Genomic DNA, 13,507 nt, shown 5'->3' with positions numbered 1-13,507 from the left:
TATGATAGTTTGATTTGTTTTCCTACATGCTCGATCAGCTGAGCATCTGTCAAAGCGCCCCCTATACTTCATATACATCGCCAATTGCCACTGCCAACGCAGTCAATATTGTGCTGCTATCTATGAGCGAGTTTTAGGTGTTAATATTTGCACCACTATTTACTTATACAAAAAAGTGACTTACACCAATTTCTCTTTCACCGCCTTAAATGTGGATCCAGCTATTAAATATTGAAATCAAATTTAAAAAATTGTAAATCATAAAGTTGAAACTTTAAATCATAACAAACACAGAAAAATATATTGTAAATAATAGAGAAGGATATGTATTAAAAAATGCAAAAAGATACTTAGGGAAAAATAGCAAAATTTATTTTGCAAATTAAACAAAGAAAATAAAACATATGGTAATACAAATGTTTTAAAATATATTTATACAAAAAGTATTTTAACTAAAATATTTAACATTTTAAAAACTTAATTAACATTTATTTCTGACGATTAGTAAGTAAAATTTAATAGAGTAACTTTAATGTGAAAACAAAAACGTTTTATGTAAGTAGTTGTATACAATATTAACAATTACTAAGTCCAAATATTATATACATGAAAATTGCCTTACAAAAAATATTACAGAGTTTTAAATATTCTTTGAGCCATATATCATATGAAATATGTAAAAGAGCATTTTATTCCCGATTAAAAAAATCTAACAATCAGTAATTAATTTACTTAACAACAAGAAAATAAAATAAAAAAATAAATACATGAAGACAAACATAAAATTTAATGTATTTGATAAAATTAAATTTAACTCTAAAACCTTGTGTGCAATCTATTATTGGAAAAAATTCTTAAGTATTTAATAAATAATCAGATTATTACTTAATATATTATTTTTTTTTTAAATCAAATAACATAACATGTAATACAAATTAAGCTCAATATGTTAATGAAATTAATATACCCCTGAGCATAGACTAGACATTGAAATTCTTACTAGCAAACATAAATAGTGGATCACCCTGATATTTGAAAATATTCGTTAGATTTTGTGACAATAACCTGTTGATTTTTATTCCAAACAAGATATGTTTTAATGATAGAGATATTATATCAACCACCTCCCTTCCAGTTCGACAACCACTTAATTTTAAATTGGGAATATACCATATGCTGCACATTATTAGGCAAGCAATGTGATAGTGTATGATGTGTATCAATGATGTTTTATTTTCATACTAACTCCATTTTTGTGAATAACTTACTTTACTTAAAACCTGTTACATCTTTTAAAAATGTATTACATTTAGATGTACTATTTAAATAGTACATAATTTATTGAGTGTTACACCTTTTAAAAATAAAATTAAATGCCTATGTATCTTTACCATCACATATCACATTTACATGTCGAACATGGCTGTTTCACACAATAGTATTCAATTCAATGGTTCATAATTATGATGAAACTACTGGTTGTTAAAAAAATTGTGTTTCAGCATTTTCACAGTCTTCTGAATATTGTCAAATATAAGGATGAACTGTTTTCAGCAGCCCACTTAGTATATTTTTCATATAATAAAAAAGTTTAAACTTATGCACTATCCTTTTTGGCCTCATGTTCAGCTTTAATTTTAGCATGCCAATCCTTATTTTCTTTACTTAAACTTATTCCCTTTTTAGCATCTTGTTTTCCTAAATATACCATAATAACACAGCCTAAAGCAGTAGCAGCCATCATATAATTTGCAATTTTAATTCTCATTCTGTTTCTACACCTCTCCATCGTACTTTGAGTAACATAAGGTGGTACTTCTGCAACATTTTTATATTTGCCAGTCCATACCAAAAATTTTTTTTCCAAGTTGTTAACTTTATGTGATGATTCCAGACTATGTTGAAACCTAACCAAAGTAGTAAAGTTCAGACGCTGTGTTTTCACAAAAAAATTTGAAATGTAGTTCATCTAAAAATAAAAGGGAAAAAAACTAATTAGATTAAAATAAACTTTATACAAATAATTTTTGCATAATGTGTTAACTACACAAAAATTAAAAAAAATTTTCTGTTTTTCCTGTTTCTAAAATTAGATTCAATTATTAATAAAAAATACTATCTAAATCATTTTAAACAAACTAAAACTGGTAAAAATTTGCCTCTGAAACGAGCAAGCCTTGAATGTTCCATATTAAGTGTCATTTAACATGTCTAATTCATGGTCATTCATACCTATACTTTTCTGACTATATATTTTTTATTTTTCTTAGTTCAACTATCTAGAAACAACTTCTACAACTATTTATTTTCCGATGTTATATTTGATATCACAAATAAAAAATAAATGAGAAAAACCCTCTACGGAAAAATTTTTGTTCCTTTTTTTCATTTGAACTTGAGATATTTTTGACTATCTGTTGATTTTAATCAAAAAGAAGATTTATTTTTGTTGTTTTTATATAGAATTATCATCAGTTACTTTAATTGTGTGACAAAAAAAACATTCATTTTCAGCTCAAGATAGCTAATAGAAGATACAATGTATATTTAAATTATAGGGCTGCATCTAGTACCCCCTTATATCATAGTCAAATATTATTATAAATTTATTGAAATATATAGATGGAAGCATATACAACAACTTACAGCAAATATGGTAAACTTAAAATGTATATACTATTGCATTTGACTACTACAGTCATAATGACTTAAGCCGGGGATACACATGCCTGTTACTATAACAATGGCATACCAGTAACTATTAAGAGCCAGCTACTATACCCAAACTGGCAAGTGTGAACATTTACGGGAATGTTATTTTTCGTGCCAGTAGCATGCTTTTTGATGTACTGTGCATGTGTGCAGAGTAGCACAGGCATGTGTGAATGCATGTGACAGTTAATGATATGCCAGTAGCAAAATTTTTCTCTTTTTTTTAGTTCGATTTGGTTTTCATTATTAAATTTCTAACAATACCCATGGCCATGAGCATGTGTATCTCTGGCTTTATATCTACTCCTGCTTTTTTGCGTTTCCAGTACATGCATGCAAACTACTGGTATGCCAATTACTTGCAAATGTGTTTTGTGCATACCAGTTACTGGTTTGGGAAAGTTGGGAAAATATGGAATTATTTGATAAAGAACAAAAATAAAGAGCAATAATTCATCTTTAATTACTATTTAGGAAACGTTTCAATTATTTAATATTTCAGATAATTTTTTTTAATGTTTCTATTGTGTTCTTAAACTTTTTATGTAATACCTATGGGTAAAAAAAGTTAATGCTATCCATAGGAAGACATAATACGATCTATAGTAAAATATTTTCTTCTGCTAACCATAAATTATTGTTTCAATGTTTAATGGAATAATTTCGACACTGGACATTATCAAAATTATTTAAATATATCTATTCTGTCTTTAAGTAACTTGTATAGTCACATGAAAATTTGGAATTACACTTTATGTAACTACATGTAACTTATATTTTAGGTTTATGTTATCACTTATAATTTATAAGGTCAAATGAAAAATATAATCTCAATTGATTTAATGTAAATTTGTTATTATTTGTAAAGTTATACATATCATTAAAATAGTACTTACATTTATTTTTATAACTATACAATTTTTCTTTAAAAAGTCACCTCAAGGTTATTTAATTACTTTTAACACCTTTTAATAATTATTCACTCATGACTCAAGACACCCTATTTTTATAAGTGTGTTCTGTGATTCAAATCAAAACAGATAACAGAATAAACACAGAACACAGATTGAAATGTTCACTTCACAATAACAAATGCCGCCTTTGATTTTTTGATGCAAGGTTACTTGATCGTCGGCATATTGTACGGGTACGGTACGCGATAAAGTCAGAGTGGTATTGGTATAAATTTTGTAACTACTATGCAGGTCTGTACTTGGGAAAATATCGTGGTTTTCAACTTAAAGTCAAAATGCTTTATTGCCAGAAAATGACTCGTAAAACACATCGAAGTTTTTTTAAGTTATAAACGATATGGTATTTGTGAAACGAAGCTTTTATACTGGCGTTGTATTAATTTTTTCTCTATAGTAAAATGCTTAGGCGAGCGTCACTGAACTAGCGCCACAAAATGGCGTCGTCAGGGGAGCGTAATTTGTTTCAAGTCATCATATATTTATTCTAAGAAAGTTTTAACAAAATACAGACATTAAATAAGAAGTAAAAAAATTAAAAGAATATTTGTCAATAAGAGATTCGATTCGCCACAAATGTCAAAATTTAAAAGTCATAATTGTCATTAATCATTTGTTTAAATTTTTAACACACAATATTTCGTTTGAATTGGACAGGTCTATCAGAAGTAAACAACATTTGTTTTTTTAAGATGTCAACAGGTGGCGTTAGAAGCAAACATACTAATTCATTGAATTATTTGAATATAATATAATTTGTTTAAAATATAAATAATAAAAAAGTAACAACTTTTTTAAAATTTATTATTTATTGTATTTAGGTATTGTTATTAATACATATAACAGTATCCCACATAACGTGCCTCCTAGTGGCGGAATATGGGCAACAATACATTGGTTTATAGGGCAGTCCCTACAGTAGAGATTCTGGCCTACACAGAAAAATGCAAGCAGGTGTGGGGTAATACTGCACTTTGGTTGCATTGGTGGTGTAATGGCTAAATCGTGCAGAAAATGATAATGATAGATAAGGCATTAAGGCATCAAACGTTCGAAAATCTTTTCAGACCATAATAATGAAAAGACCTCCAATTTAAGGTTGATCTTCACCCCCGATTAATTTGTTTCTGATCCTAGAGATGGCTCTACTGCGGCATACTACTGTGGTAATTTTTTTAACTTAATCGTAGATTTCTACATGATGACTCTGTGATATTTTCAAACGCTAATATAAATTACAGTTTTCTATCATTATATCCATTGGCTGAGTTGCCAAGTTGTGTAGACAGTAATTTTATCAAATACCTAGTAGACCAAGTAAGCAAAGATATCTTTAACAACATCTTTATGTATAATATTTTACTGCTCCGCTGTGTCAATCGGAATATATTAAAGTTACGCATTTGCAAGAACATAATCCACACATATCATTGAAAAATGACACATATTTATTATGTAAACATTTTTATCGACAAAGAGGTACTTAGCGGCGCTATCTGTGAATATCGTATTACCATTAAATTTATACATGCAATCATATATTAGATTTTTGTTGATAGTTAAAAATTAAATTATCTGGTATTATTAAATATTTTAGCGGGATTTATATGAAAAATGGTTAATCGTCAAAAATGTTATTTAAAACATGCGAACATGTCTTTCTTTTGGTCTGTTTATTACTGGTTTCAGGTTTGTTATCTTCCTTATTAGTGCGTCTTTTTCTCTTCTTTGTATGTGTCCAAACCATCTCAGTCTGTGTGGATTAATAAATTTCACTATGTCTTCCCCTTAGGTTATATTTCTATTTCTTATTTCATGCTTCATTAGTCTTCTATATTCTCCTTGTTCGGGCTTTATTGGGCTGTTTATTCTTCATTTCTTATGCTTATCATTTTGCTTTTAATAATTCTTACTTTTTCTTTATATTTTACTTTTTATTTATATTTTTATTTTCTTTATATCTATTTTCGTAAGACATATTACTTTTGCTACGTATGCTATCACCGGTCTAATTGCTGCTCTATATATTTTTGTCTTTGTTTTTTATCTTTAAGTAGTGAATGATATTTCCAAAACACGATGTTTTTCTCTGACCTTGTGTGCGTGGTAGTGTCATGCGTTGGATGTACGATTTGGGGTAGTTGATGCCTATTTAGTTATCACGGTTCTATTTGGTCTAATTAGTTCTTCAGTTTCCGTATTCGACCATTTTATAAAGCCAAATGAGTATGTGAAAAGTGGTATTGCGTATCTGTTTATTGCTTTTACTATGTGCTTGAAATTAAGTTTGCTTTTGAGTATTAGTATCCCAGATTTAGTCATACGGCTCACACTCCATCTAAGGGGAAAATTCACTCATCCCAGATACCTACGGTATCAAAAGAATTGAGCTCTGGTGGGACTCTTTCCGTGTTATCGAGCCCTAGGTGGCTTGGTATGTTGGAGTATCTCCCAAAAATTTTCGTACACATCTGGACGTTGAGAGTACTACAGCTTTCTGCATAGTCTTGTAGAGATGTTGATTCTGACCTAGCTTTTTTATGTTTTCTAGGAGTTTCTTTGAAATGACTCCAGTAGTGGAGAGAATACTAGGTATTGTCTGGGTACTTTCCATTCTCCACTGTCTTCGTATTTGAATTTCCAGATCCCTGTCCTTGGCGATTTTTTCGTTCTGTTTAACACGAAGATTATTGTTGTTGGGTATCGCCACATCAATTAATGTTGTTAGTCTCTTTAGTTTATTAACCAGTATGAGATCTGGTCTATTATGTGCCACTGTTTGTTGTGTGAGCACAGTGCGGTCCCAGTATAGCTTGTAGTTGTCATTGTCAAGTATACTCTCAGAACGTATTGATAATATGGAAGATGGTTTGTTTGAAGAAGTCCCAGTTTGATAGCTATCTCTTGATGAATGATCTTTCTTACTGAGTCGTGCCGTTCCTTATATTCAGTTTCAGCAAATGCCTGACAGCCCCGGTAAGATGTTGGATGGTTTCCTGAGCTTAACATCCATATCGGCATTTGTCATTCTGGACCTGAGGGTCTTTGACGATATATTTCAGGTAATTTTTGGTTGGTATAACCTGATCCTGAATGGCCAGTAGTGAATCTTCTGTTTCAGGGAACATCTTTCTTGATGTCAGCCAATAGTTCGACGCTATATTGTCGACATGGTCTTGACTGACCTCAATGGGATGTCGCCCGTGCAGAGGTTTACCCATCCAGGTGCGCATTTTTTCGTCCTTAATAAGATGGTTTATGCGCATTTCTGGTTCCCTCAGTTAGATCGGTGTTGTGATCTATTGCACAAATCGCGCAATGTAAAGTAGATGTCTCAGCTTGCACCTGAAAATAAGTTCTTAAATTAGTAATCTGTTTTTCGAGTTGCTCACTTATATCCATAAGTCCTCGTCCTCCGAAATACCGCGGTAATGTCGTTCTTTCTACTGCACTTCGAGGATGGTGTTTTTGTGCCTTGGTGAGGTGTGTTCGTACTTTTCGCTGAAGATTTTCTATATCAAAAAGAGGTTTAATCTTTGTATGTAGGTATATTTAAAAAAATATACCTATATACCTACATACAAAGATTAAACCTCTTTTTGTGTTACATGGTATACAGCCAGCTACAGGAATTTATTTTCCTTGTGGATTTTGTATATCCGTTTTTGTCCACTTAACAATACCAAATGAATAGCTAAGCGCGGAACATGCGTAGATGTTTAGTGCCTTAAACAAATTTTTACTGTTAAGGTGTAAACGAAGCAGCTGTTTTACCTTTCGTATAAACTCAGTAGTTATCTCAGTTTTTATTTGCTTATGGTCAATCTTCCGCGCTTGCTTTATTCCTAGGTATTTATACAGATCATTTTCACCGATAGCCTCGATGTTCTGGCCGTTTTGCATATCGAATCAGCCGGGCTGAACCTTTCCTTTGATTATACGGCACTTCTCAAGACCGAAGTGCATACTAATATCATTAGAGAAATTTTCTACTGTTTTTAGCATCTGATCCAGGTGGCTTCGAGTGGAAGCTAATAGTTTTAAATCATCCATATACAATAGATGATTAAAGTTGATACGCCGGGCTACACAGGATGTGACCAATTTATACAGAGTTGGAAGACAAGTAATTGGGCGGTACTTGGTTGGATCTTGAGTGTTACTTTGATCTTTGGGAATTAAATAAGTTATTCCCTGGGTTAGGAAAGATATAAATAGAAAAAAAAAATACAAACAATATAGTTAACATAAGGCTAGGTACAATATTCTGTTCGTTTTCATCAAACTTGTTTTTGAAACTATTTAAACTAGTAGCTTCTACTATAAAAACAAGTCCGGAGACATTCTATGAAAATTTTGATATAAAGTATAAAGCAGAATTCGCTTTACTAACTATTTTTGCTGTTTGAGTAGACCAACTTAATGTTTGGTTGACCGTAACACCAAAATCATTAACTTCCCTTAGCGACTTCAGAGGAACTCCATCCCAAACATATTATGTATATCGGAAATATGAATATCGGCATGAGAAGATTTAAATGACAAAAAGTTAGAAAACTATATGTAAAATGTAACTTAAATGTAAAGAAGCAATATTGGTCTAAAAAATATTGGTTGTTGTCTTTATTCGTTTTTTTGCGGCATTTTGTTGGTTAGTACTAATAATAGTTGAAACTTTATTAATATACTTTATTGTTAGTTCTTTGTTAAGTACTTTATATTTTTCCAGTTCCTCTCGCCATTTATTCAAATAGTTTAGTTGATATTTAGTTATGTCATCCTTTAAAATTGAACTCTAGAAAATTTGGTTCTTAACCACCTCATCTAATTGTGCAACATAAATAATGGACTATTATTATCTGCAAATTTAACCGTTAATGGCCTAGGCTTATTACTATTGTTAACCTGCCAATACGAAAAACGGAAAAACGTGGAAACTGATAACGAATATTTACTTCTTGTTACAATCCTCGAGTTACTCAATTGAGTCACTTTGAGAAAGTTGTTCCAAGGCCTCGAGACAATCCTTAATCGATGCGAATCTATCTGATAACTTAGAAATTAAATCAGATAATTTATTAAACTGATCTTAGAATGTATAGCAACTATTACAGACAATTCTTAGTGACTTCGATTTTGTCCTAGTTATTCTTATAACTTCTTCTTGTGCAATATTTAGACATTGAATATGAATACGAATATGAACAAGTTCGTTTGAAATACCTTCTATAATTATTACACCAGCATCCAGTTCAAATAATTCTAATATGGCACCCATTTTTGATGTTAACAAAGATTTTTCTATCTTACCAGTAAAAAACTATATAAAGAATAGTAGGAAAATGTAACTTGACTTTCACACACAATACAAAAAATCCAACAACGCTAATTGAATAATTAAATTACCACGTTAAATATGCAGAACACAATAATTATTGTATAAATACACAATATGATATTAGATATACATATCTAATATTAGGCTTATAACAAAAGTAGACAGGTGGTAGACATTGTGGACTATCACGGGTTGTGTTTCTCTGCATGTGCTAGGAGTAGAAAAGAGACATCTCTATGAGAGAAGAGAGCATTTGACAACAGCTATAAAAAAAAGAAAGGAAAAGATCAATGTAAAGATGGCAAGAAGAGGAGAACAACAAGGAAGATGTTGCCCAGTGGACCAAGATGCTAATCCCGAGCCTAAGGGGACTGGTTAGATTGTCTATTTTAGGGCGTATCTTCATAGGTTCAGAAAGACAGATACAGATAAATGCCTATACTGCGAATATTCCGACATTGTTACTCACACAATGCTGGAGTGTAATATATGTACAGTGGAGAGAAACAGAGAAAGAAATAGGTATGAACCCTGTGACTGTAAGAGAGATGATCGTGAAGATGACTGGAAGTACGGAGGGATGGAATAGTGTTCACAATTACATCCGAGCAGTCATTAAAAAGAAAGAAGAAGAAGAGAAACACCAACCGAGCCAACGACAGAGATAAGATCTAATTACTATTTTAATGGAAATAAGCCACAATTGAAGGTTAAAATAAGTTTATTGACGTTTGAATCTTTGATCTTTGATCTTGCACTAATAACTTGTTTATATTCCAACAATTAATAGAAAAAAGAATAGTAGTTGGTACCAAAGTACATCTAGCCTTCATCGACCTAGAAAAGGCGTATGATACAGTTCCAAGACTTAAATTGTGGCAACAACTCGACATTAGTCCATACCTTTTAGGAATAATTACAGAAGTATACAGGGAGAACACTACTTACCTAAAAATTGGAAATAGACTATCAGAGCCAATAAAAGTAACTAAAGGACTAAAACAAGGATGCAGAATATCACACTCACTGTTTAATTTATATATTGAGGCAGCCCTCCATAATTGGAAAAACCACTGCCTGGGAATGGGAATCCCCATAGGAAATTACGTACTGTTCTACCTGAACTTTGCGGATGACCAAGTCGTCCTAGCTCAAGATTTTTATGATCTAGAGTTTATGATAAAGCGTCTATACAGAGAATATGTAAAATGTGGGTTACAAGTCAGCATGAAGAAAACAGAATATTTAGTTATCAATTCAGATGCAAAGTTTGAAGTGTTGATCGACGAGGACGTGGACATCAAACAAGTGGAAAAATTTAAATATTTAAGTGCACTCATTGCTAAGAACGGCTTGGGACAAACCGAAATTAAACACCGAATTACTCAGAGACGTAAAATTGTAGGATGTCCGAACTCCTTATGGTGGGATCGCAACATTTCCAAAAGGAACAAAAAAAGAATAGGGCAAACCATGGTTGAATCAGTTCTTTGTTATGGCTCTGAAGTATGGACAATTGTTAATGCAGACCTGAAGAGAAGATTGTTAGCAGTTGAAATGGATTATTTGAGAAGAAGTGCTAGAACATCAAGCCAGGAAAGGAAGACCAACGCTACAGAAACGGTCATTGGCAGAATAGAAAAAAAGAGGTTCAAAATGGTTTGGACACCTATTGAGAATGCCTGACGAACGTTGGCCCCAAAAACTTCACAAATGGATGCCCCCTGAAAGAAGAAAAAGAGGTAGAACTTGACGCTCATGGAATGAAGGAATTAGAAGAGCGATGGAATCGAAAGGTTTGGAGGAGGAGCATGCCTTAAACCGGCAGGATTGGCGGAGAAGAACGAGAATACGGCGATAGCCCTCTCCAAAATGTATTGTATTTACAAGTTGGCTTATTCCCATTAAAATAGTAAGTACCTTAAAAGCCATAAGAAAATAGTTTCAGAACAACAGATAAGATTTAGATAAGAGAAGGGAGTGTTCCAAAAATGTCTTCACCCCACTTTTGGAGTACGGCACGTGCGACAGTCAAATGCACACAAGTAAGAGAGGGTGGTTTTAGTTGGTAGGCAGGATAATAGATACCTGAATCTTTGGCACTGCTATCTTTAGTACTTTAAATTAAACTTAAAACCAAATTTTAGGGACTCAAAATGGAGGTAGCATAAAAAATCCTCAGACAAATTCTGTGTACGCCACTGGTTATGTAAGAAACACTATTTTTATAAATACTAAAATAATTAACTAAAAACGCCTAAATAGGTTTTTAAAACTAAATAGGTTTTTTATAGATATATTACTTATAGAGTGTAAATTTTATGATATAATACTCTCAAAATAAAAGTTGCAGTATCTACTATTCTGTAACTCTGTAAGTTTCAGCATGACCGGTTCAAAGTTCAAACCGATAATATTCCTATTAAATTTTGTTGTTATCTGCCAAAGTGTTGTACAAAGTAATTGATATGGCAACCCTGTTAGTGTGACGTTTCGCTTGAAGCGTTTCGAAGCCGAACGTAATGCTATCTATCGATGATAAATACTACCATTTCTTCAGATGGAGCCATCTCCCTACATTACAATTTGAAGGCGGCAGTTCAAGACATAATTCTTGTTTAACGAGATTTTTCATATGTTTAGGAAAAAATATTTAAATTTTTGTTGCAAATATTATCCACTTTTACAGTTTTATATATGTTGTTATTAAAAAATCTTTCGGTTTCTTACCGATAACTTTATTATAAGCCGAAACATATTATTTTTTCGTATTGGAACAAAACTGTAAATTCAAAAATTTTCAAAAAATTCATAAGTATTTCCTATAATCATATCTTGATGCTGTAAAAAAATTAACAAAATCCTATGTTTGGTTTTCCCGCTTTATACTTGGAAAAAAGTAGTTTTTTTGAGTTTTTTCAAAAACGAAAACATGAAGTTTGTTTAAAAGTTGTCAAAATACTTCTAGTCATCACATATACCTTCTCAAATTTTTTCAAATTTTTTGAATTTGGGGTTTGTCTTTTGGGGGGTGCAGATCAACCTTAATAAAAAGACTACTGAAATGATGGTATCATATGAGGTTGTACCATACATATTGAACTGAATTATCAAGAAGTAAATTTAGAGTATTTATACACAATATACTCGAAAACACCATTGCTTAGTCCTGGTAGCTTATGGGTAAGGTCGTTCATAGAGAATTAAAACACAAGAAAGAATAGATACAAAACAATAAAAAATAAACAGGGAAGAGAACAAAAAGTCGCCACTATTTTTAAAATCTTGAATCCCAAAAAAAAACTGAAATGTGATATTCAAAAAAGAAAGAGAAAAATGCAAATGTCACAAAAAAATGATAGAATTTTTAAAATATAAAGTATCATAAGTTAATCAAATATCATATCACATATCAACAAAGTTATAAAATATAAAAAGCCTGAAAACAGTCTTAGCTAACCTAAGTTCTCTTTGCAACGGATTAACTGTGTTGAAAATAAAGAAAAAAACATGCCATCAAATGAGAGAATTTAGATGATTACGTGAAAGACCAAAAAATTTACTGTTTTACTGTTTAGTTAATCCATACCGATTTAAACATGTTTAAAATAGAGACTTCACAAAAAATATCACTTAAACAAATTGTATAAACTTGCTTATTTGCTTTGAAACACGTTTTTTTTTGATAATCTGTGTCTTTTGTCTTCACAAAATTGAGTTATAGACTTAGGCAAATATGCAAATAAAAAAGTATGAAATATGCGCATAAATATGCAGTATTTTACGCAAAAATATGCAGTATTTTATGCAAAATATGCATATTTATCTAAAAAAATGCATGTAATAAAATATATTTACAATTTTTTTTTATTTACAAAAATACTTACAATATTCTAAATACATAACATATACAATTATTTTAACATATAAATATTATTTTGAATTGTGGTAACAATAGATTATCAAATGATGTTCAAAATTTTCTAATAAAAACTTATGGCTTCTATCTGAATACATAATTTGTAAATAGAAAAACTTTTTTCGACATCAACTGATGTAACTGGGGCATTTTTCAAATTTACTATAATAGATGGTTCTAAATTAAGTGGTTCGGAAAATGTCCCAGCTAGTACTTAAACCACTTCAGAAAGAACCTGGTAACCACTATTTTTTTCCATGTTTACTTTAAATTTTTGAAAAATTTCCTTTCCAATAGTACCTTTAACGTTTTGACATAATGACTCCAATTCTTTTATTAAAACTGTACTCTCTAACAATGATAATTTGGAGGATTCTAATTGTGTTCCAGAAATGAACATATCGTTTTAAAATATAAAATAAAAATATAATTCCTTAGACTTTTCTTAGTGTAGAATAAGTAAAATAGTCATTTCATCAAGTTTGCTCAGGATACCCGACTCATTGGCGCCACAGCCTCTTAAATAGTTTTCACACCTAAATACAAGAGGGGTAATCTTCACTTTTA

At 31.2% G+C, this 13,507-nt stretch overlaps 1 protein-coding gene across 1 annotated transcript; it reads right to left on the bottom strand.

Annotated features, from left to right (window-relative positions):
• Window positions 1–408: 408 nt before the first annotated feature.
• On the bottom strand, window positions 409–3,852 carry LOC140443529 (UPF0389 protein CG9231). Its single transcript, XM_072534845.1, has 2 exons — window positions 3,609–3,852; window positions 409–1,969 (listed from the first exon to the last, which is right to left on the bottom strand). The coding sequence occupies exon 2, from the start codon at window positions 1,967–1,969 to the stop codon at window positions 1,598–1,600; it is 372 nt and encodes a 123-aa protein (XP_072390946.1). The 5' UTR covers window positions 3,609–3,852; the 3' UTR covers window positions 409–1,597.
• Window positions 3,853–13,507: the final 9,655 nt, after the last annotated feature.

The sequence above is a fragment of the Diabrotica undecimpunctata genome, chromosome 6 (genome assembly GCF_040954645.1).
Source record: "Diabrotica undecimpunctata isolate CICGRU chromosome 6, icDiaUnde3, whole genome shotgun sequence".
Classification (NCBI taxonomy): Eukaryota; Metazoa; Arthropoda; class Insecta; order Coleoptera; family Chrysomelidae; genus Diabrotica; species Diabrotica undecimpunctata.
This window is presented reverse-complemented; position numbering and strand designations above follow the sequence as displayed.

Bases quoted from the DNA above. Each gene is read 5' to 3' on its own strand.
- LOC140443529 (XM_072534845.1), bottom strand. From the start codon at position 1,969: ATGAACTACATTTCAAATTTTTTTGTGAAAACACAGCGTCTGAACTTT.